The 26,373-nt window shown below is 28.9% G+C and overlaps 2 protein-coding genes across 3 annotated transcripts; one reads left to right on the top strand and one right to left on the bottom strand.

The window, feature by feature from the left end:
* Positions 1-4,231: 4,231 nt before the first annotated feature.
* On the bottom strand, positions 4,232-8,624 carry LOC114164442 (putative sugar phosphate/phosphate translocator At3g17430). Its single transcript, XM_028049116.2, has 9 exons — positions 8,250-8,624; positions 8,058-8,165; positions 7,065-7,096; positions 6,927-6,977; positions 6,073-6,134; positions 5,734-5,995; positions 5,077-5,342; positions 4,911-5,005; positions 4,232-4,699 (listed from the first exon to the last, which is right to left on the bottom strand). Exons 1-9 carry the CDS (start codon positions 8,331-8,333, stop codon positions 4,508-4,510), a joined length of 1,152 nt encoding a protein of 383 aa, XP_027904917.1. The 5' UTR covers positions 8,334-8,624; the 3' UTR covers positions 4,232-4,507.
* A 1,713-nt stretch (positions 8,625-10,337) lies between these two features.
* Positions 10,338-16,855, top strand: LOC114196019 (proteasome assembly chaperone). 2 transcript variants are annotated; one of them, XM_028086506.2, is made up of 7 exons: positions 10,338-10,639; positions 14,250-14,422; positions 14,596-14,778; positions 15,063-15,131; positions 15,216-15,291; positions 15,465-15,529; positions 16,471-16,855. In XM_028086506.2, exons 3-7 carry the CDS (start codon positions 14,611-14,613, stop codon positions 16,549-16,551), a joined length of 459 nt encoding a protein of 152 aa, XP_027942307.1. In that variant the 5' UTR covers positions 10,338-10,639; positions 14,250-14,422; positions 14,596-14,610; the 3' UTR covers positions 16,552-16,855. The 2 variants fall into 2 exon arrangements, with proteins under 2 accessions (XP_027942307.1, XP_027942306.1); XM_028086505.2 differs by lacking the exon at positions 14,250-14,422 and having other exon boundaries at positions 10,341-10,639.
* The last annotated feature ends 9,518 nt before the right edge of the window (positions 16,856-26,373 follow it).

Raw genomic sequence — 26,373 nt, 5'->3', positions numbered from 1 at the left:
GGTGCTTAAATGAAATACGTCATAAAAAGTGCTTAAATGAAATGGTTTTAAATTTCTCTGCCACATATCCCTATCCAAACATGACTCAGCAAGACGTGTAACTCTGCACTCTCAATTGTTACCTTGCTTCACGTTTCAGCTATAATTCTTTCACATTTTCTTATTGCATTGCCATAATTATGCTTAAGAACAGCTTCTCCATTTTCTCAGGGTGTAACTATTTTAATTTCAAGGATCTAAAATTAAAAAAATAAAAACACCCATTTTTACATAATGAATTTACATTCAATTTTTTTTTTCATTCATGGTGTGGAAACAAGATAAAATTTTGTTTCTTATGAAAAAAAAAAGAGAAAGATTTATTTTCAAAACGAAAAATAAATTCAGTAACTATAATATAATTTTAAGCCTAGCTACCATCACTTTAGTCATTTTCTGTATTAAAATTGCTTTGCAATTACATAATTAATAATAGATTAGAATAATATATATATATATATATATATATATATATATATTATATATATATATATTAAATATGTTTTTATCCCTTAATTTTTAGTGAAATTTGAAATTAGTTTATTTCGAAATTATGGACTAATTCAGTCCTTCATCTTTCAAAATACGTGGATTTAGTCATTTTAATCAAATTTTGTTAGGTCTATTTGATGTTTCGTACGCATTTCAAGATTGTATTTGAGCTGTTTGACACATTTTTGTTTTAATATTAAATCAAATACGATTGTGAAACGCGCTTGAAATGTCAAATAAATTTAACAAAATTTGATTCAAAATATTAAATTCACATATTTCAAAAAACAAAGAATTAAATTGATTCAAAGTTTCAAAATGGACTAATTCCAAAATTAACTAAATGTTAAGGACAAAAAATATATTTAACCATATATATATATATATATATATATATATATATATATATCGGGCAACGTGTTTTAATTAGATCGTGCCTTTTAGCTATGTGTTAAGTTTCAATCTTTATTTACATATATGAAACATGCACAACATTTTATGGATGAAAAAGAGATTTCACTAAAAGTAACTTTTACAAAAAATAGTTATCCAAAAAACGAGGTATAAATAAACATGATTAAAAAAAATAGTTTTTCTTTTCCGATTTCTGTCTAGATTCTTTCTTCTATATTCTATACCACATATTGGGTAACTAATCAAACATGAAAACATTGGTGTTGGTGATACCATATCTCAATTCTCAAATATAAAGTAAACAATTGTCCAACCATGTCTTCTGCCGACAACTTTCAAATAAGTTTTTACATGAAAGTAAATAAGTCAACTTGTGATCCACATTTGCTTCCTATAGTTGGATTTCATAAAAAAGTTAGGTTATAAAACGTTTGGATAAAAAAATAGGGACTTTTGAATGTTAGGAATTTAAAAATGAATTTAAATTTATATTCAATAAAACAAAATAAGTTAAATATTAGTTTTTAAATTTTTACGTGAAATTAAAATTCGTATATTATTTTAAATTTTGATATAATTTAGTCTCAAACTTAAAAAATAAATAATTATAATTACTTTCACTTAACAACTTTAAATTTTGTTGTCGTGTTAAATAGAATGTTAGATTAACATTTGGATTATTTATACTATTTGATATGCTTTACTTTAAATTATTTAAAATGATTATATTATTAATTTTTAAAATTTGAAGATAAAAGTATAAAAAAAATATAAGTTAGAAACAAATTTTAATTGCGTATTCAAGTATAGGAACTATAACGTATTTAAAAAAAAATAGTTATTATATAAAAAAATATAAATATATTATTTTAATATTTTATATTAAAAATAATATTCATGATTTATTAGTGTTAAACACGAGTTACACATCATAGAAGCATAATTTATACATCTCTTAATCATTTTTAACTAAAGAAAAAAAAATAATAAAAAAGAAGTAACATTGAATTTGTACCTCTTAGTTGTCCTTCATGATCTTTACCCTCTCTTAAAGGGTCCTCCAATGTCCTAAGTCTTCATTCACAACACCCTATTGGGACCCATGATAGCTTTGTTTATTATAGTTGTTATTTGATTAAGATTTTTTTTCTTTTTCATGTTTGGATTATGTGGTGCAGCAGCATAGATTTTATATGAATAAAAAAAGTGGGTACTAAAAGATTTGTTCTTTAGCCATGGACAAGGAGAATCTTGTGGTGTGGAGGGTGAGGCCCTATAGGGAATACATGAGTAATGCTGTGCCCTAATCTCACTTCCATTTTAATGAGCCTCATTCATTACAGAATTTGATTTTTTTTATATTATTTCTGCTATCTCTTCAAAAAAAAAAAAAAATATATATATATATATATATATATATATATATATAAAATAATTTTTTTAATACATTAGTATCAGTGTACTTTAAAAATTGAGTACAGAAATGTTAAAGAAGTTTTATTGAACGTTAAGAATATGGTTTGATGGCAGTGTTAAGGAATTGGTTCGGGTTGGTGAAACAGCTTTGTCTTTTGAGGTTGTGCTTGCTTAGGGGAGTTAATGGCGTAGCATTCAGGTCATTTTGTTCTTCATTTCTATACTAATCATAATTGTGTCTAAATCTACTTTTCTATTTTATTTACTTCATCTTATCTTTTCAAATGGAAATAAATATTTCATCTTTATCACAAGATCTGAAAATATAAATTTGGATTATTTCCTGTGTTTTAAATGTTCTTGTTATGTTTTTTTTTCTTCAAAATATACTAATAGAAAAATAACTTATGTATGTCAAAAAAAAGTTTATCCACACTTAAAATTTGGACTTGTGAAAATATATTTTTGACTATTTTTCTAATATGTTCTGATGTTGACCCAAATTTCATAAGGATGAGTTTAGAACGAATTGGAGGTTTCTTAGAAGTTCCATTAAATACTATTTATCTATGTCCGTATGTTGCTTCCTTGGATGAAGTTTCAACCTCAATAAAACTAAAGGAGGTATTTGATTTTTTTCATTTCAAAAAATATACATAGAAAAATGTTTACTTGTATGATTGTTAGAATATGTAAATATTTAATATTTATTACGTTTATGGTTAGAATATTGTAAATGAATAAAATATATATATATATATATATATATATATATATATATATATATATATATATATATATATATATATATATATATATATATATATATATATATATATATATATATATATATATAACGTATATCTTATATCTTTGAAGACATTAAAAGTTTTAACAATGATATGAGAGACATCTTTGTTACGAAATTTGTAAAATGGAAGAAGATTTCTCACAAGTTATTATTAAATTTTTTTATGATGAAAGTTATTGGTTATTATCTATGCGCGATAAAAATGTAAACTTATCTAACTTATCTAGTTAGAGTTATGGTAAGTTAGGAAGATGATGGATGATACATTGCAAAAGAAACTTAGATCTGAATATTTCAATATACTTTGCAAAAGCTTTAATAGCCCAATAGCCTCCAATGTGGACCATAAAACAGGGCCCTTATTTCAAACCTCCTACTATTTACACATCCCTTCTTTACTACACTTCCTTTTTGTTTCTTTTACTTAGAATAACATATTTATCATTCTTCTAAAAATTACTTTTAACTTTTTCTAATCATTTACATATTTCACTCCCATAACCTCTTCTGTTAATAAAATTTTTCCTCCAAGTAAATTAAAATAAATTTCACTATTTGACGTCATTCTTCCATTTTTTTATTATTACAAAAATATTTAGATGAAATATCTCCTAAGAAAATACTCTTAAAACTGTGTTTTTAACATTCTGAAATATATATATATATATATATATATATATATATATATATATATATTAAAAGTGTAAAACAATATCAGTTAAGAAAATGAAACAAGAGTAATTCAACTTTGTGGTTAACATTCTCACAAGTCTTTGTGAATAAATATATTATTTCAACTATTCTCATTTTATTTAGTTATTCATAAACAATATAATAAAGAAATTTCATACATAAATTACACATGCTCATAAGTGTACCAAAAGCTTTGATTCTACAAATTCATTGGAAGCTCAATTTCCCTTCTCTCTTATACTTTAAATTAGTAGAAAGCTTGTTCATTCTTCCCACAAAATCTTCAAGTAAAACCAAGGGTTACAAAGTATACATAAAGGCACCATGAATATCATTTTTCATTGCAATGTAATTGATCAATAAAAGTAATCCAAACAAAGCTTAATTTTGAAAAATTTAACATAAAAAGCTATCAAACAAGAAGTAGCAATTTGTTCCCTTATCTATATTGTCAAAAACCATGATTCAGAATGGTAAATCAGAGATGATGAATTCTACACAGGCAAGTAATTACAAATAACAAGCATATGATTTAATTATGAAACCTATTGCCTAAAAAGAATGAGGAACAGAGATGCATTCCCCTTCCTAGTTCTTTCTCCAAAAGGGTACTCTCGTATATATAATCTTCTATTTCAGTTTTCACTTTCCTATTGCATATTGGTTGGTTAACTGCGTACGTCCAATATGAGATAACCTTGATGATGAAACAAGTGGTGTTTCTTCATCAATTTTCATATCAGATGCACTTCCATTACCTCCACTGCTTCCCTCATTCTCATCAATGTTATCTGGCATATAAATATCAGATGACTTCTTCTCGAATTTCCACTCCTGCATGTCACAAAGAATTTACTCAAGAACTTAATCAACATTATACAAATCTTAGTTTAGCATTGCTTTAGTAGGATTATGCATCTAACTTACACCAGCAAAATGTTGACACCTTTGTAATAAACAAGTGTTAGTTTAGCATTGCCTTAGTAGGATTATACATTTAAAATATACTAGTTAAATGTTGAAAGAAGATAGAAGGATTTGAGACCTTTGTGATCCGATCTGGAATAGTTTCAGCAGGCAATTGAGAGGCCCTTACATCTCTAACCTTTATGTAGTTGTACATCACAACTCCACATAGTGCTGCAGGAGAAATATGAAAGGGTAAGGATGAGGGGGTAATTGAAGAATATTATGATCCAAACAAAACTTACCAATTGCATAACCAATTATGTTCAACCCAGTTATTGTAGATTCTGGGAATATAACAGTGGAAAGAGCTATCAATATCCAGTCTTTAAGCACACCAGCAACCCGGATGGTTACAGCACCAGTTCTACCAATGACTAAGAAAATTGAGAAGTTCAAGGCTAGTGCACATATAGCATTGGAAAAGAAGATCCAGAAATTAAACTGAATCTGGGAAACTTCCATTACTGGCTTCTCCAATAGGTACCAGGGCACAAAGAGAAACACAAAACTGCATATAACAGAGTAAAAGAAGTTAGCAACACACATGGCATGCAGAGTTTGATGATAAGCATGCATTGAGACCCCAAATGACATCGCTTATTTGTTTGAGCCAAAAAGTTTGGCAATAAACAAGATTTATGTCATGAACTGCATAATTAGAAAAGCTAAGAACACTCAATAATAGGCTACTGATTACCTATACATGTGCATATGTGAAGTCTATATTGCAAAAAAATTGTGCAATTTAAATATTTGGATATTAAATCCAGATGATCATGAATCAATTATGTTACTATTCATTAGTAACAGATTAATTGCCATATTTTCTGTTTGGTTTCAGTAGTACAACAGTTGTATGGAATTCAGTGATGTGGCTTACAGAATATGATGATAAATACCTGCAGGGAGCTATGTAATATAAGCTTGTAATAGGATTTAAAGTCAACCCCTTTTTCTGCAGAAGGACTTGTGTTAAGACCAGTCTTAAAGCTTCTGCAAAGATGCCTGTGACCTGGTAAACTGTACCAACTGTATTAAAATGAATTTCCCCATAGGAGGAAATGACAACTCCAACACTGACCAGCAACATGTTCAAGAACACATCACACCTTGCTTTGTCAATTCCGCACAAAACAGCCATAAGGAAAGTTGCCACCGGCACTGAAATGTCAAGATTTTGAATTAAGGAAATTGAGCTAAGATGGAAAGGGAAACACTTGAAATTTAAAAGAACATACTCAGAGCTTTGAGCATCTGGATAAAAGCCACGGAGATGTGCAAGTAGGCAGTGTTACCAAACCTGTAGTACCAAAAGAAATTACATATTGCTTGTGTAAATAGTTATTTCTTCAAAACTATTAATATAGGAAGCATGTTAAAAATCAAAAAGAGAATGGTACTTGATACCAAAGTAATCCTTCACTTTTAGCACTATACAAAAGGTGCATCATAATATCAAAGAAACATCATCGTTTGAAATTTGAATTATATGTATTACCAAAAATGAACAATATTCTCTGTTATCTAACTGGCCTTTCATTCAGTATAGAATGCAAAATAATTTTAGGCAACCAACGATAAACCTCATTATACTATATTCTCTGAGGAGGGTTGGTACTCAAAGAACATTGAACTTCAAACTAAAAGTATCAATCTAAACAGATTTGTATAGTGAATGCTGGAATAAGAACTCCAATATATAGAACATTACTATGGGATATTGAGAAAACAGTTTACAAAGATGACAATATTAAACGTAGAATTATCCCTGGATGGCGTTTCCATGGGCAAACTTCCAGCATTCAAGCTTGACTGCTTACGCCTATTCAAACCATCAACATTCATTCTAGCATAAACAAATTTAATGAACCACGCTCGACTTAACAAATTTCAGATGTAATTAATTTAATAATGAGAGGCTTCAGATGTTACTGGATCTTACATCAACATGCCTAACCAAGTTAACGCCTCAAAACTGAATGTTAAAGAGAGAGATCAATAATCAAACAAGGTCAAATTAAGCGCAATTAAGAAATAAGTGAACAAGTTATGTACAGAAAAAAGTACAGTTAGCTCATGTTGCAGTGCTTACCAAAGACTAGATGCAAAGAAAGCACTTATTGGTACCACACAAGTTGCGTAGCTGCCACAGAAGGAACTTTGTTTTAGAAAGAAGATATACTAAGGACAAATATAGCTCTAGAAGGATTTAAATCAATGGCACACTCACATTTCAAATGTCATTTTGACAGGAGACACAATCTGCAATAATAAAACAAAGGAGTATAGATCAGGATAGCAACCCAATAATAAGATGACGAAACATAATCAAGCTTAGGGATGATAGATGGAAAAAAATGTTCAAGCATAGAGGGTAGGCTTTATATTGTATGTAGAGTACAAAATCCTAGTGAAAGAAAAAAATGTGTGTATGTGCAGAGATATGTAAAAGAGAAATCAGAAAGGCCATATGAACTACCCCTCAAATTCATAACATTCTCTTCTGTACCATACCATTCATTTGCTTCCTATTGCTTGTCATAAGTTGCACATAACATCGTGGAATCACATTTAAAGAAACAATACATTACATGTACCAACTTGTACTTAATGTAGGATGTCTCACTGTTAGCTGCAATATATTCCAAAAGAAGCTAAAATTTTAACTTTTGACAGCAACAACAATGTTGACCAGTATATGAGCAAACTCAGCTTCAAGAACTGTCGTTCAAATCATGTAATCAATCAGGATCACTTATTTAGGATCTTCCTCCTTACTAAACGAATATATTCAACTGATGAGTTAGATCTCAAAAGCAGAATCTCAATTTCAAATGGGTTCCAACTTACAATCTCTGGTTGCTAATGTAAGTCAGCAATCACTCCATTCTTCACCGAAATCTATCAACTCTAAGCTAAAAGCAGGTAATAGCCATAGTATTTAACTAGGAACTAATTAGTTCATGCAATTAAATTAACCCGGTGTGAAGAGGACCACATAAAGAGTCCACTATACACAATGCTAACCCAACAACACACCCATCTCAATCATCTTCAAGTGATTAGTAGTACTGACAAAGGTTATGTTATGGTATGACATGCCACCTAGACAAAGATGACGAGGACGTGGTGCAAGTTTACAAATCAGCAACATCAATCACAAAACAAACTAATCATTAATAACCGAAACAAACGAAGATTTTAGTAGAAAAAGAAGGGTTACCTTAAAGACCCGAACAAGGAAAAATGCGACTGCCCCAGAGAATGCCATGTGAATCATTGTGAGCGTTATGGGAAGGGGAAAGTTAAAGTATTTCGGCGACAAAACCCACTAACAAAACCAAAAAAAAAAAAAATAGCATTAGTTAACAACCATCTTTCTTTTCTTAAACCATGGCCAAGTGGTAGCAAGTACCTTGTTGTACAAAATGACTCCGGATGAGAGCAAGATGTAGATGAACAAGTAGACATATGTAAGAAAAAGCGGTTTGTTAATCATTTTATTTGCTGGGTTTGGACAAAGGGGAAAAAGGGGTTCGACACTAAGCACTGTGCGATGGCATGTTCCAAACGGCACTTAGAGCGAAACCCAGATACCAATAATCAGTAATAACGGTAAAAAATTGAGCTTTAATGGAGAATGAGAAGGATTTGGATCGGATCTGTTTCTGGGGTACCCTCAAAGGGAAAAGAGAATGGTGAGAGGGTACCCAGTTGAGAGAATATAGATATATTATATAATATAGGAGGAGGAGAAGAAATATTGCAAATTGCAAATAGGGATGTTGGAAATGTGAGAGGAAATGGATTGGGGTGTGAACGGAATAGGTAATTGGGAAGTGGCTGAAGAAAGTTACCACTTTGGAAACAAGTGAGTCATTAATGGGAGCTTCTTCGTGCCATGTGCATCTCTCTTCCCTCTTTAGTATTATGCTGCTTTTCTCTGAACCATTTTACTTTCCATTTTCTCAAAAGAAAAACTATGGTGATGTGAACTGAAAACCCCACCCATTCTTTGGGCTATGGAGGCAAGGGAGGTAGAAAGAAAAATAATATAAATTTACTCATTTTTTTTATTTCTTCTCTCTTCTATTTTCTGATTTTATTTCACCGTCATTTTTTTAATATGAAAAAATACCATTTCTTATTTCCGTTATGTGTAATAGATATCAATTATGTAATGGTATAAAGGGGTATACATAGAAACTTAACATATCCCATTCCCCAATATTCGTAGAAACTTATCATGGCAATATTAATTTAAAGAAACAGTAATTTAAATAACATATAATATTTATAATTTTACTAGCATAAACACACGCTGTATGTAATTTTTTAAATATATATAATATTATATTAATAGATAATAATATTATAATATAATTAAATTAATATATAAATTAAAATTATATTTATTAAAAATGAAATGAAATATATAATAGATGAAAGAATAATCGTTGATAAATAAATAATAAAAGAAGAAGTAAAGATAATCGATTTAATAAAAAAGATTTAAAAGTAATAATCAATTTTTAAAAATTTAATAAATTATTATATTTAAAGAATAAAATTAGTATTTTGAAATGTGAAAAAACATCTCCTTTATATATATCAGTAGATGATAATATTGTAATGTTATTAAGTTAATATATAAAATAAAATTATATTTATTGAAAATAAAATAAAATATATTAGAACAGATGACAGAATAATCATTAAGAAATAAAGAAAAAAGAGAATAATGAGAGATAATCTATTTTAGAAAAAATTTGTAAAAATAACGGTCAATTTTTAAAAATTTAATAAATTATTATATTTAAAGGATAAAATCGATATTTTGAAATGTAAACACAAAATAAAGAATCCTTTTATATATTGTTATAGATTATAAATAATTAATTCAATATTGTAAAAACTCGGTAAACTAAAAAGATAACATATATAATCAAGACGTTCTTATCGAAAAACCAAGAGTAAACAACAATTATTATCTTTACCATTTTCTATTTCAGCATCTAGTTTATTTTACTTGTTTAAGTTATTTATGTATGTCACAAATTTTTTTTATAATATTTAAACTTTATCAATTTTATTATAATATTTATAATTTAGTTAGCTAAAATAGGTCAGTATTAAATAAATTCAATAAAATTTAATTAAAATAATTGAATTTATATATTTATAAATGAAAAATTAAATTAATTTAAAATTTTAAAAATAAATTAATTCTAACTTTTAGTTAAATGTATGAGAAAAAATATTTAACCTGACTTCCTCCATAGAAATTTCTATTTATAAACTAAGCTTCAAAATTATCTCTATAAAAGGTGAGAAGAACCTATGAGTGAATAGTCTTTCAATAAGTAAATAATCAATGTGAAATTGTAATTTTAACTATTAATTTAAAAATTAAATTATTAACAAGTGGTATATTAAAATTAATAAACAAGTTAATTTATTTGTACCGATTTAAAATTTGAAGAATAGATTTCTAAAGAATTACTGCAGCCAGCAAACAAATTGAGTTAAGAAATTACTGTTGCAAAGGGTTTATTGCAGAACAATCTTCGCAGAGGAGAGAAGAGAAAACCCTAATCAGAACGGTATATGGAAATGCGGATAAAACATTAGTCAAACAAAAACAGCGTTCTTGAGGAAATTATTCCCGTTTCCGTCGGTCTGTCGTCGTTACAGTGGTGGTTCGGTGGTGGCCGTGCTCGGTTGTCGGCGTCGGTGGGCATTAGTCATTTTATCGTGTGCTAAAACATTGGCGGAGCGTTATGATCTTGGCTGTTTGAGATTAAGGTATGCAATATTTTGTGTCTGAAATATGTTAAGTGGGTTAATATTTGTGTCTGATGTAGTGTAGTTTTAGGGTTTATGGATTCGCGGAGGGTTTAGGGTTAGATTATCCCACAATTAGAGTTTCAGGATTTTATTTTCTTCTGATAGGAACCAGGAAATATTTGGCTTTTGTACCTTGTTCGTGTCCTTCATTAACTTGGGTTTTGAGTGGGTTGATTTGGTTGAGCTGGATAGCAAGAGAGAGAGGGAGGGTTGAGCTGGATAGCAGGAAAGAAAGGGTTGAGTATGGATTGCGGAACCAGATTTTTGTTTTCTTCTTTGTTATTGTTAATACCAAATTGATTGGTTGGTTGACATATGACAGCGGAAGCATTAACTGATTTGGAAAATGTTTTCAAGTAATTTCCTGGTTTGGTGTATTTGTATTCTTATAAGTCATCTGAAATGTGGGAGTGAGGCAAGAATGATAGCGGAAGATATATGTAGAAACTGATCCTACAGGCTAGGACAAGCCCAATACTCGACTAAAATGCCAAGAAGTTCACTTTTAAGGAATGGTGGAATAAGTCAAGAAGCACAGTTTCCAAATTGGATCTACCCAACACATTAAGAGAGAGAGCTGTTTTAGACCATTTAACCTAAAAAGTAAATTTGTCCAAGTGAGAGCTGTTTTAGACCATTTAACCTAAAAAGTAAATTTGTCCAAGTGTAGTTTAGACCTTAGAAGGAAGTTTAGAATTACAGATTGCCTTCATTTCTTTGAACCGTATATTCTTTTAACCAGGAAGTTTTACACATGATTGCAGCCAATTTGAGCCAAATTAGTTATTTGGTTAATCAGATCTGTAATCAATAATGTCTTTGCAACATATTGCAGATTAAATAATGTATATGCAAGAACTAAGCAAGACTATAACCTTTTTCTTATTATACTAAATTTTCATGTCAATGAATAAAATCTGTATAAAAATAAAAAACCTTTCAGAGGTCTATTTTGTGCATATATCAAGTAGCAAGTAGAAAATGTATTAATCATGACAGACTATGTTGTAGCATTATTTACATTCGGGTGAAAAAGATCTATTGAGAGAAAAGCAAAGTTTCAAGATACAAAATTTAAGATAACCTCCCTTTGCTCCAATGCAAAATATACTTTAAAACTTCATCAAATCAATAAGCATCTCAATTGGTACAAAAGGATTTTACCATTGCAGTCAATATGAGTCACTCGAGGTCGTTTTGAATTTTATATAGTGCTCCTACAGTAAATAAGACTTTTTTACAGCACAAATTTGTTGGCATCTTTCATGTGAAATATCTTGCCGGTTAGGGGTTAAACTAGGATTTGTCCTTCAACTTTGGAACAGTTTTTGATTGTTAACATATAAAGCTTTGACAAATAGGAAGCAAAAGTTTTGTCGCATTGGCACAATTTTTCAGTCCGTTGATGAAAACTAATATGGATATGTATTACATTTCGTGACTTTACATGTGCTGTAGAAATATTGAGTGTGCTTGTGTTGTGTGAGCTCAGCTGTAGCCTAATCAGTTGTTAACCAGTCATCACGAAAATTAAGTTGAGTTAGAAATTAGGAGAGATGGACCCTCTAGTAAGGAGTAGAGCTAGTGAGTTATAAAACTGACTACTGAGAATAAATATACTGATTAAATACGCAATATAAGCTTTTCACATGTTGTAACTTTCATTTTTTCTGAAAATTTTCCCCTACTTATATAACTGATTGATTGCAAAAGGAACAAAAGTATCGGTTTGTTTTCTTTTACCTTTTTGGTTGCATAAATGTTTGACAAATTGGCTTAGGTCTGAACCTGCATCCAGTGGTATTATTTTAGTTTATGATCTATTCTGTAGTAATTGTTAATGAAAAGTGTGTTTCTTGTATACGTGGGTATGTCAATCGTTTTGCTATAATTTGACTAGTCCAAACAATTAGAGACCACTTACTTGCAATGCAATTAAAGATATACCAATAGTTGTTATACAGATATTCTATGTGAGATGTTTATATAATATCTTTCAGCAAAAGGGTAAGTTGAACTGAAATTGAGTATTGTCTAAAGTCACATATCATCAAGTCTCCAAGAGACAAATGCGTGGAATAAGAGAAAAATGAAGAAGCTTACAATCAAATGAAAAAATGGGTAGAACAAACATTCGAGTGTCCTTGAGACTAACCATGTCAAATGAAAAGCATCTTCTACTTCGTTAAATTTTTATTCTGAAAGTCACCATAAGACCGACCATATTAGTCGTTGGTTTATGGGTTAAGAGAGGCAAAACACAAGTTTTGAATTTTAATTTAAAAATTAAAAAAAAAATCTTTCCTGTTATTTGCCTTTTTACTTGTCGAGTATCTAAAAGAAATTACCTGTTGATATTTTTATATACACACAGGTATGCAAATATTTTTCATTTTATTTTTTAATTTTAAATAAAATCATTTTAAAATGATTCTTAAAATATAAACTCATAAAATATTGATTTTAAAACATAATCTAAATATTTGTGTAAATAAATTTGGTCCTTCTGAAATAAATTTTTTTAATAAGTTGTATTCCAAAGTATTAGTTTTAAAAAGATTAACCTTTTTAAAATCAATTTTAATTTCATAAGTCTTATAGAAAATATAAAATGTATAGAATAAAATTCTAAACAATTCTTTAATGTTTGATATCATGATACTCGAATTCATCGCATTAATATCTGTTCTTGCAAAAAGGGGAATCCGAAGTGCACACTGGTCGCAACTCGGCCTCTTTGCCAGATACTCAATAATATCTCTCTTTCTCTCTTTTTTTCTCTCCGAAAATGTCTACCCCCTCTTCGCAGTATGATGCTTGTTTTATATCGGTCACCCCTTGTCCTTAGTTCGGTTACCCTATGATGGTGGAATGTTGTTGAGGATGCCGAATCTGGTGGGAACGTGGTTGTGTGCCCGTTACATAGAGAGAAGGTGATGCGGTTTGAAGGAAAAATATCCCCCATAAGTCGGTCCAACACATAGGTCAGTTGTAGATCGGCCCAATACACTAGTTCACTTGAAATCGGCCTAGTACGTAGGTCGGTCCTAGATCAGCCAAACGCATAGTTTGGTCGCATATTGGCCTAGCAAATTATACTCTCAGTTCGGCTCGAGATCGGCCCAGCTCATAGGTCGGTTGTATGCTGGCCCAATATCGAGGTCGATCGTAGATCGGTCCAACTCACAGGTCGGTTATTTGCTGGCCAACATCGAGGTCGATCGTAGTTTGGCCTAGCTCACAGGTCGGTTGTCTACTGGCCCAACATCGAGGTAGGTTTCAGATCGGCCTGAGGCAGGATGACTTCATGATCTATCTGCCCCAGATCGACACAATGAGTAGCATCAGCTAGGTCGGCAGAAGTCTGGTCGCCAGGGTGTACAATATCCATTAAATAAATTTATTTAATATCTGTTACAAATTTTTTCGTCATCCCTAAAAGTAACTATTATGAACAAAACATGGCCAAAAATTCCTTAAAATAAATTATTAAAATTAAGATTCATGTGAAATAAACTTGACCGCCATAGAGACCTAATGACTTCTCTCACTCCTTTATTATTTTAAGGTTGCTTCAACCTTCAAGGTTCAAGGGTCAAAGTTGAAGACAGTTCCTAATTCCGAGGAAGAATATTTTGTTGGCTCAGAAACAGAGGAAAGGGTGTAAGAATTGGAAAAGAAACTAGAAGAAGTAGATATTAGCTGTGTGCAATCAAATATCAACGAGTATATAACCGAGCAGTAATCCATCAAATTATATAATAAACTTTTACTTTTAGTGACTGGTTATGATATGATTCACATTGGGGTTTGATTCTCTATTCATGTTTCATAACATATATTGAATGAAAGTTGTTGATTAAGGTTCTTGTAGATGCGTGTAGTTTTTGAGTTTTGGGTTTGGGGTTTTGCAGTTTTGTGTCATAAGAATGGACTGTGGAGGGCTGGAGAAGGGGATTGAAGAGTTGAAATTGAAGGAAGAAAAGGGTAATCTACATGTTCAGGAACAGGCACAGGGTCAATTGCAGATTACTACCTTTTCTGAGCTTGTCAATGATGTCAGCCTCCATTTTCAGATAATTCGCTTTCCCAATCAGGTTTCCCTCGTCAATCTCTCTTCTTGTTTCAATAGATTCAAATGAAAAGCAAAATAAGGTGTAATGTTTTTTTTTTTTTAACTGGGTCATTCACCCAAATGTATACTTTTGGAACAAAATCGCCCTAACACCTATTTTCACTTGCATACGATTTTGAAGTATGGGATTTTAATAGGGTAATTTGTGCTGCAAAATATAGTGAAGGTGCTTATCTTTCAATCCTGTGATATTTTTCGTCTCTTCCAAAGGTTCATCTGATTTGAATGGTTAATTAATTAACGTAGATATATGTGTGGATTGGTTACAACTCTGCAAAATTGGGACACATGTATGCAGCAGCTCCCACTCGTCCTGTAAGTTGTCTCATTCCTTTAAGCTCAGTATAAGAGTAATTTTTGAAAGATTATACAAGGATTGTGATCTATGGTGATACACAGAACAATTCAGTATCTGTCACTTCCATACTCGGAGGGTTTTCTGATAACACAGGGACTGGCATTGCTCATCGATTAGGTAACTATTGTGTGTTTGATTTTGCTTTTCAACACTCAATCTCACTTTCCAGAAATTAGACATGATTGGGATTCACGTTCAATGAAGTTGGAATGGTTTTGCAAACACACTCTGTCATGTTTGACAGTTAAAATATTATTCTAGTTTATGAATTAACTTTATCTGTTTCTCAGTGTTAAAGACTGGTCTCAACATAATTTTGGCTTGCAGTATTCCAAAAAATAGCCCCATGCTTGAGGTCTGGTCTCTATCCCACTCACTGTCACTTATGTATGTTTGTGCTTTCTCAATGACTTTCTTATTGCTATATGTTCAGCCAACTTCTCAAAACAAGAAAGTGATGCCCTCTCAAAAACATCTGAGAATTTATATTGTTGTTCCAACTTTCTACTTGGATATAAATAATCATTTTACAATTCTTGCATATTCAGTTACACAATTAACTTACTAATACATAAAAATTTGAACACACTTATAGGTTCCTAGATTCATTTAGTTACAAGAAGGGAACTGGTAAAGCTGTAGTGAGTCAGTCACCTACTTATCTGGATCAACTCCTTATTTTGGGGGGTTACTAACTTGTAAATAACAAATAAGAGGGAAAGTTTGTTAGAGGAAAGACAAGATAACCTCTTATCTTGGATAGTTCAGTGGGACAGAGGGGTGAGGACAAATCCACTTGGTGAATATTGGGGGCAGTTGCCCCAACAAACATTTAATTTTTTCTTAATATAATGTATATATGTAATTACAAATTGTCCCCATAATTTAAAATTTGGTGTGAAAACTACTGAAATTTCTGGATTTGTCACTGAGGGTGTGTGTTTGTACTATCAGTTAGGGTTATTGCTTGGGGCCATCGGAATTTACCTTTGCTAGGAGTAACAATGTAAAACACTATTTTGCCTAGCATGTGCTGTTACCTGGTATTAGGCTTTGGCATTACCTATATGACACGATTGGAATAAAATACCTGTAGTTTATGATTGGTTTTAAATTTTTCCAGTTCTTGTGATTTTTAAATTGTACCGTTGCTTGAATGGTGTGAAGTTGATCTTACACTCCCTGAAATCCTATAGTAGTGACGGCTTACCCATTTTTTCATCGCCATTCACTCTTTTCATTACTTCAATTTAAAATTCTCCTTTATTGATTTATTGCAACTTTCATGGATTGCAGATAGAAGCTGAGAAAATATTGATTCAGAAACTCATTAGTCTGGGCTACACCAAGTCTAGATCGGGAGGAACATCTTTGTAGCACGGGTTAGAGAGGCTTCTATACGTATCAAACCTGTATTATCCTAGTTTTTTTCTACCTGATTTAGCAGCCATGGTTTGTGGGTTATTGAAGATTAGAAGCATTTTTACTAGACACCACAAGTGTTAAACAAATAGGCGTTTTTTCTCGAATCTCCTCTCCATGTTAGGTGCAAGTGTATGTGAAGACTTGGGATTTTCAAACATTATAGGATTCTTAAACGAAAATTCTAGCAGATATTCCGAATTATTGTTATATCAGAACCCTTGCAGGTAATGAAAATGATGCTACATATTTGAGTGAATGCGTTTTTTTTTCTTGAACCTGTATCAATAGGGAACAATTGCTACTCACCATGATGTCAATTTTAAATTAATGACCATTTTTATGACATCAATGTCCTTTCATCATCCCATTGGGTAATGAAAGTGATAGGAACCCAATTTAGATAAGCTCACTAATATATTATTGTTGATTGAAAATGTAAGAAATATTAGAACCCTCGTAGTCCGAGAGCAAATATTAGATAAATTTTGTTGATATCTGTCAATTATTAAATTTTAAGTATTTGATACGATTATCATGTTGAAATGTCAATTCAGCACATTTATATGATATTTTTATGTATTTATAATTTAATTGCATTGATAAAATATTACATTTAATTGACAACCAATTATTATATAACTTTTTTCATATTGACACTTGCAGAATCTACTTTCTGAATGTTGTAAGAATCATTTTAGTTTCACGGTTACAATCAACATAGTTGTACAAATAAAACATGTCATTTTACTCAACTAACGGAGCATAACTCAATTAAAGGAGCTTAGCAATGAAATGTTAGTCTAAAGTCAAAGATATATTCTGAAAAATTATGCACCAAGGACAACACATAAGTACTACACCATAACAATTTATTTTTTTTATGACATTATCTATGCACATGAAGAATTTACGAAGATTCTTACAAACACTTGTATTCTTTTATTCTTTAGAAGCATATAGTGTTTAAGAAACATCATTTGCTAGAGAACATGTAATAGAAAGTGCTTAATTTGTATACTCTTCATATTTGTGTGAAACAAAACTCTAGACAAGGAGAGTTTGTATTTTATTTATACTCACAAGTAACGTTGAAAAATACTTGTAAACATTTTATTATTTAGTGGAATCTTTTTGCATTTTGCATGGAAGAATTTTACGTAATCCATGTTAGGTGTGAATTGATATAAAATCTAAAGTGTTCGTTGTCTTTCTTTATTACTCAATTTTTTTTTCTTAGGCGTTCGCAAAATGTTCTAGGAAACTATTTATGAGATTTTTGTAAAATCATCAGACGAAACTCATTAAAAATCTAATTGGACAATCTGCAAAAATCTTTAAAGCAACATTTTTAGCATTATTTAGACTCATTCTTTCTATAGCTAACCTTATCTTTTAGATTGTATTAGAACATACCTATAGGAGTAGGTTCTCTGTTGGATAAAATCATTCAACTTAACAATTATGTTTGATGAAACATATGTGTTTATTATTCGACATCATTTGATGAAAACATCTCACACATGCACACACAAATGTAAAATAATTTAGTTGAGGAACCTAGATCTTTTAACTCTTGTAAATGAGTTTAACTATTTTCGTTGGAAGTCCCACATGATTAGAGATAAAACAATTTTATAATATATAAGTGGAGTATAAACCTCATTTTATAAGCCGGTTTTGTGAAGTTGAGTTAGACTTAAAACGCACTTCTAACAATTCTCTAGTTACCTAAAAAATTTGTAAGATGTAAGAGTCTTATATGTATAAATGAGTTTCACCCTTCATGAGCCTTACCCCCTTTCACAATAAGAAATTAAGGAAAGAACTATGATATTTTGACAAATAAATTTTAATAATTTTTTCTTACAATGTGAAGTGACATCTTTTAATTGGTTTTGGAATATAGAAAAATGAAAAAATAAAAAATCACTTAAAAATTATTTCTTAAGATTGTAAGATAAATTCATTAAAAAATTATTTTCTTTAACGAAGTAATGTCATAATCGTTATAATAAAATTTTACAAGCGGAACATGTCATGCCATTACATAATTATATTTGACTGTGACTTGTCACTTTTGGAAATTTTGTAAAGAAAAAGAAGAAGAGAGTGAGATCTATTAAAAAAATAAGTCACGTGCGTGAAGTATGCAAAAGAATAGGGCCTCAAAAACCTAAACCATGTGCCGTGAAGCTTTATTTGAAAAGGAATCAAAAGCCCAATAGGTATCAACAAAAATAGTCACTCTCAACCATGTCAGAACAAAAAAAGTACTTTATTATTTATTATCTCGTTTAAGAGAAGGATTTTTTTTTTCATAAAAGGTTGTTTTCTTTTTTATTAATCACTACGAAATTTTGATATTTTAATTAGCTTGATATTCTGGACTCTAAATTCTAAATTACAAATCCTAATATATATATATATATATATATATATATATATATATATATATATATATATATATATATATATATATATATATATATATATAGATGGATATTTTATAAAGTACAAGTAATTTTTTTTTCTTATAAATGTGGTATGTTTTTACAAATTTTTTAGTCTCTGTGTATGAACTTATAATCTTCTTCTTATTATATATACCAATCGACGGGTACGTAAGATTACTTCAAAGATTTTTTAAGTTATCTTTTATATGAGATTATGTTAAAGAAGATTTTCAGATATCGGATCAAAGAGATATTTTCAGATAACCAACAAAAATACCAGACTAGAAAACAACTTAATTTTTTTTAAAATTGTTTAAGTAAACGAATGATATCCTTTCAACTGAGGCTCCATATTTTGTTTTCCATTCATTAATACACTTATAAATATTGGACTAGAAAGATCCAATCTAAATAAAAGAAAGTCATGAATATAATGAAAGTATCGATGATTGAAAAGGAAAAATATGAGAATTGGATTATCTGTTATTAAGTTTTGTTTGTGTTATTTCTCTATTGTGTTTCTATAATATATTAATTACTATTAATTTTAATATTTTAAATTATATTAAAAAATATTTAAGATGTTAACACAATGTATTTTTAATATTTAATAAAAAAAATCAATAAAAAATTTAGATTCAAAAAGTATATTAAATTTTGTGAAGCAATAATTGTAATGAATATAGAAGATGAATGAGGAAAAGACATTCGGACTCTAATAAATTGTAAACCACACATTGTTGCGTGGCTACCAAACAAAGAAGCCCTTCGTATTCGCCAATAACTCAGAACTTTGATTACTCATTCTTTCCACACAAACAAAAATGTTTCTATCAATCTTATGTGTCCACATTCACGTCAATCAAATAATTGCTTTATCGTTTTATATGGACAACATTTTTCAACAAGTTTCTTCTTATATATAATATTGAAAAAATAAAATAAAATAAAGTTGTTATAAATTAAAGTTATCTTATATATAATTAGAATAATAAATGACAAATTAAATTGTGCGTAAATTAAAATTTACAGAAGAATTATTTTACTTTGTTTTCTATTTTTTAAATTGTGTGGGAAGAAGGTTATTCAAACAAGATTTATGTTTGATTAGTGTAACATCATAATTTTAACCGTCTAAAACTAATAAAATAGGGTGTTTTAACATAGTTTCAAAATAGATAATTTAATATACAAAATATATTAATACAATCTTACAAAAGATATGACTATAAAAATATATCACTTATAAACTAAACTAATAAGCTCTATATTTAAACTGACCATTGCTAAAGTTCCTATTGAAACTTTTTCTTCAACCTAAAAGATGGATCTTCATCCTTCGGAGGTGCCTAAGAAACTGTAACCACATCTGCTTCCACCAAATAGGTGATCATCGCAGGAGAAAGACAAAGAAAACAAGACAAAAATACAGAAAAATGGTAAGTTAATGTAAAATAGGATTAAACATATGAACAGATAAACATGTAACTCGAGACTCAATTATCCGGATAGAAACACACACACACACACACACAAATCGGTAAGTTAATGTAAAACAGGATTAAACATATGAACAGATAAACATGTGACTTTAGACTCAATTATCCGGACACACACACTTTATAACACACACTTTATAACAATTTTATTTATACTAAAACCTTTTAATTTTAAAATAATTGAGTCTCACTATTTTTAAACTACCATCACTCCTAAAATGTCATTTTCTAGGGTTTCAAAATTAGACTAGTTTTTTCACGTACATTTTTACTAGAAATAAAAAAAATATGGAATGAGTTTTTTATTTATAAATTAAAATTATCTTATACAAAAATTAATTTGAATAATTCTATAAATTTATATTTTAAAAGTTAATTTATCAATTAGATACTTTCAATTTTTTTTTTGTGAGAAAATTTGTATGTAAGCAAAGACGTATTTTTATTATTAGAAACTAAAGTAGAAGTAAATATTTTATATTTTAAAACAATAGAAAAACTTATTTTAGATAGTTTTTAATTTTAAATATTAGATTTCCTTGATGGATTCTCAGAAGTAAACGTTTATTTTAAATTTGTATCTCAGGAGTTTTTTCCAATACCAGTTGGAGCACAAATATAGTCGCAAACTTTATTATATTTAAAGGAAGAAGATTATCAACCTTAATTTTCTCTTTAAATTTATATATTCTTATTATATTGAAAGAACTTATATACGTGTCACCTTTTTTTTTCTCTCTCACTACTCAGATCAGTCCCTTAATCAACATATTTCCCCTAGCATTATAAATGTAATAAACAAGATAAATAAAAGAAAGAATATGAATAAATAAAACTCGTCATTTCTTTTTAAATATAAGAATATATATAGATAGATATAGATATCTGCTGTTTAAATTTTTTTAATCTTGTTTACTAGATTAAAAATATATAGTTATTTACAACTCTTAATTTATTAAAATATAATTAAATTAATAATTATGATATATTTAAAAACTATTAAAATTTCATTATCTTATATTTTCTTAATTTTTCATTTCACTTCCTCAATAAAAAATATATACATGTCAGGTAGAATTCCATCATATACACTAAGATCAACCGGTGCGTATAGAAGCAACATTATGGGTATAATTCAAAAATTACCATAAGGAAGTAAGATTAAAATATTATTGGATCATAATTATTAGGTCTTCTAAAAGGTAAAAAACATAAAGGACATTATAAATTATAAATACGACATGTAGTATAAGTAAGACATTTAATATTTTGAACTATATGCATTTATTGTATCCCTTGAGACCGAATACTTATTTCAACGTCAGAGTGTCTGTTGTAGAACGATCGGACACCAAATCTACATTTAATCTCATGGTGACCACAATAAATGTAACGAGCAATGAGGTAGTGATAGAATAAGTAAAAGAACAATTAAACCATATAGTCATGATAAGAGAACTCAAGAGAGAGTTGGAAACCCTAAAAAAGAAAAGTGCAGAAGAATTGAATACCATTCGCAGAATACATACATGAGCAAAGAATAGATAACCCTAAGCAATCATTACTTAAGACCGCACAATGAGGCCGGCTAAACAAACCCATACAGTAAAAGTAGTAGCCCGAACAGTTCAAGAAAGTAGTTACAGAGCTAGTTCAGAATATTCACCCTTCACATCAACCTTGGCCAATGTGTTCTGACTTTGACATTCATTGACAACAAGAATTATGGAAATCCCCTACCAGGCCAATGTGTCCTGACTTGAAATTCATTTATAGAAAGAATTATGGAAATCCCCGCTAGACAATTGAAAAATATCGACCTTCAAAAAATATGATGATCTATTGTAAACATCATTCTTCCATGCTTGATCTTATTTAGTTATTATAGTATCTGGTTAGGTAAAGAAAACATCATGTTCTCATGCTTTATCTTATTCAGTAATTACATAATCTAGTTATGTAATTATGTGTTTGGATAAGGCAATTTAAGAGAGTAATTCATTTATTTGGAGAATTTGAATTTCTTTAAAGTAAAATGACTTGTTTGGATAAGGAAATTGAAATTGATGAATTTTAAGAACATATTTCAAAAAACTAAAATAATATAATTTAAAATTCATTCAAAAAATAAGGAAATTGAAATTCCACCAGTTGTGGAATTTTTCATTGGTCATGATGAAAAAAGGTCGGGGCTGTCTTGGCCAAAATTTGGTTGGGACTGACTCGACCGAATTCAACTGGGACCAACTTGGTCAAATTAGGTCAAACCGAATTTCGATTGAGGCCAAATCGACTAAATTCAACCAAATTTTAGTCGAGGCAGACAAAGTTGAATTCGGTTGAAACCAATTTGATCGAAAGTAGTAGACTAAATAATTCAAAAGAAGTAATTACAAAACTAGTGCAAAGTATTCACCATTCACATCAACCTTGATCGATGTATCCTGACTCTCACATTCACAAAAATAATTATGAAAATCCCCTTACCAAAGAAATGAAAAGTATCCACCTTCAGAAAAAAAAATATGATGGATCTATTGCAAACATCATTCTTTCATGCTTGATCTTATTTAGTTATTATAGTATCTAGGTAAAGAAAACATCTCATGTTCCATGTTTTATCTTATTCAGTAATTACATAATTAAGTTATGTAAAGGAAATGTGGAGTGAACCTTAGATAGACTATAGCTTGAGAAAGACTATTTTTGCATGTTATTTCTTTTCTAAAGTATGTTATATTAAAAGCAAAACAAAGAAAAAAATAATCAGCTTACACAAGAATATGGAGAAAGTGCATGTGATTTTAGGTATAAATTCAAAGCAAAAGAAATGAGTTGATACCAAAGAGAATAAAGACAGAATGGAGAAACTTTCTTTGCTTGGAAGAATATACCAATTTGTACAAAAGAATTGGAAGCAACCACAATATTTAAGTTCTCTTCACATCAATATCCACATTTAAGTGCATGTGTTTAATAATTATCTTGCAGTTAGTGAAAGGTAAATTGGAACTTTTGTTTTCTTTTAAAGTTTAGTTAAGATTTAAGTCTATAATAAATTTAAATATTTTTAATTAATTTTGTACTAAACTTTTTTATGTACTGAGTACTTAAATTTTATACATCTTTTAATTGAATCTGTTTTTTAATTTTTTTTATTAGATGAATGATGCAATTGTCTATTTGTAAAATTTTAGAATTAATATAAAATAATATTACAATTAATATAAGACAAATCATTGTTTTAATTGAAAAAGTTAAATAATAAAGAATCATAGTTGTGAGTAATTACGTGAAAGTCGGTAAAAAGTAAATATACCATATTTCTAATTAAAACAATAAAAATTATTTATCGTTTTATATTAACAATAACATCATTTCATATAATTACAAAATTTCACATTTTATTACATAAAGACAACATGGTGAGTTACACTAATAATCATATTACTTAAAATGAAAAAAATTAAAAAGTAATATTTAATTAAAAAAATAATTTTTAATATAAATCATAAAATTTAATAGAAATAATTTTAAATATAACTTAAAACTTAACTCAATATCTTTTATATGAGGTATAATCCAATTTAATTAGATTGAGAGACTTTTTGAATTTATAGAGATATCTTTCTAAAAGAATCTCAAGTTTAGTACTTTTGTATCACACCATCTTAATCCACTTTGAACCTTAAATGAGTTCACATCTTTTAATCAAAATCTTTGATTGATAAAATTGAATTTTGTTCAAGTTAGATCAAATTATTATCAGCGTTAAAGGGTTTTTAAGTGTTTATTAAAGTTGAATATATAAAACTTGAAGGGTTTTTTTTGAGTGTTTATTAAAGTTGAATATATAAAACTCGAAATAGTATCCCTTTGTTAACGTAAAAGTCACTTAATATAAATTGAACACACTCTATTTAAATAACATTGTTTCTTAATTACTTAATAAATTTTAAGCTTTATTCAAGTAGAGTACAATTATTGCGACCAATACATTTCATTTTTTTTTATATTTAATAAATTGCAAGCAATAATATTTAAGATCACTCTTGTTGATGTAATACTCTTAATATACTATTAATTTTTTTTCTACTTTTTTAATTAATCAAACGACATGATGATTCAAAAATAATTGATATATATATATAATAACTTTTTATTACATTTCAAAACCAAACTCTATCTAATAACTCTTCTTTAATGAAAAAAAAAGAGTCTAAGATTTAAAAGAAGAAGAAAAAAGTGATTTGGACCTATTTTGTCTTTTAGCTTCACTAGTAATGGGTGTCACCTAAATTTGAATTGCGTGATAAGATAAGATTCCAACACTTTCTTCATTGGTGCCTTCATTTCGTGGCCTGGTTTTAGGTGGAGAATTTTTTTTTTTTTAAGTTAAAATTAATTTACAAAACAAATAAAAAATTAAATTTTAAAAATTCACATGATAAAATTTTTATAAGTTAATTCACACAGAAGATTTTTTAACTTTCTTTCTTGTAAAAGTTTTTTTTTTTTTTTTTTATGAAAAATGGATAGAAAAGAAATCACACCTTGCATGAGTAATAATTGTCCTTCACTTCAATCATCACAAAAGATATATACAACTTCTCTTTCATTATGGTCAAATCTATGGTTTAAGCTGTCTAGTTTTTTCAACCTTTATGAACCAATCCAAAGTAACTTAGGTGTACTTTATGGTACATGGTTCTTTTCTTATAAATAAACAACTTTCGTTTAATTGATTTCATAACATATAATCTATTGAGTTTACAAATATTCATATAGCTCCAAAGGTTGCATCTTAATAACTTTGTGTCACATACCATATAATATATATAATTGTGTTTCATCCGTATAAATGGTAAAGGTAAGAAATATTATAATTTATTTTGAAACTTCATTTATCAAAATGATTTATAAAATAGTGAAAAATAGTAATGATCTTTAAAGATGATATTCAATTATTTTATTAATAAAAGTCATTATAAATTGAGATTTCTGTTAATCGAGTTTTATGTTACGAGAATTATCATCTTTCTAATTTTTTCTTTTATTTTTTTTTTACTTTTTTTCTAGATATTTGATTTCATCTTTTATTTATTTATAGATCATAGGACTCTTGGCAGCAAGGTGTATTTTTTTTTCCGATCACTTTGTCAAACAACGTAAATTCATTTTTTGTTTTTTTTTAGAATCTTCTTAGTTTTTGTAATGCATGTGTGAGGTTACTTAGGGGGTTTCCTGTGTTATCTTAAAGCTCTAGATGAATATATGTTCAATTACAATTATTAGGATATGATCAAATTGATTTGAGCCTTCTTTGTGTAGATATTGTCTTCTTCGTGATTATGAGTACTTAGAGAGATTGTGTTGTTGCTCACAAGTCAAGCAAGGAAAGCTAGTAAAAAATTTTATACCTGGTAATAAATTGTTTGACCTGTGTGTGTGAATTTCTAATGTTAATATGAGATTATTTTATTGTGAGTTGCTCGATTATGCTAATCTGTGATGAATGACATGATATGCTTGTAAAACATGTGGTATGAATTAATCTTATAATGCTACTTTGTGAAATTTAAAATTTTTGTATGTTAAATTGTGTTGGTAAATTATTTGAGTTATGATTAATCTTCTTATAATATTGTTTTTGGGTTGTTTTAGTATTGTTGTCTATGGAGCTGATTTGATTTGGCTATGATTGTCCAACTGGATCTATCTGATGGTTATTTTGAACTAAAATAAGGCATTTCAAATAAAGAAGGAACTAAAGTTGCATAGATAGTTAAGTTGAACAACTTATTCAAATCAAATTAGGAATT

This window comes from Vigna unguiculata, chromosome 9 (genome assembly GCF_037176805.1).
Source record: "Vigna unguiculata cultivar grain cowpea cultivar isolate G323 ecotype 2 chromosome 9, ASM3717680v1, whole genome shotgun sequence".
Classification (NCBI taxonomy): Eukaryota; Viridiplantae; Streptophyta; class Magnoliopsida; order Fabales; family Fabaceae; genus Vigna; species Vigna unguiculata.
The sequence above is the reverse complement of the archived record's forward strand: the minus strand, read 5'-3'. Positions and strand labels throughout refer to the sequence as shown.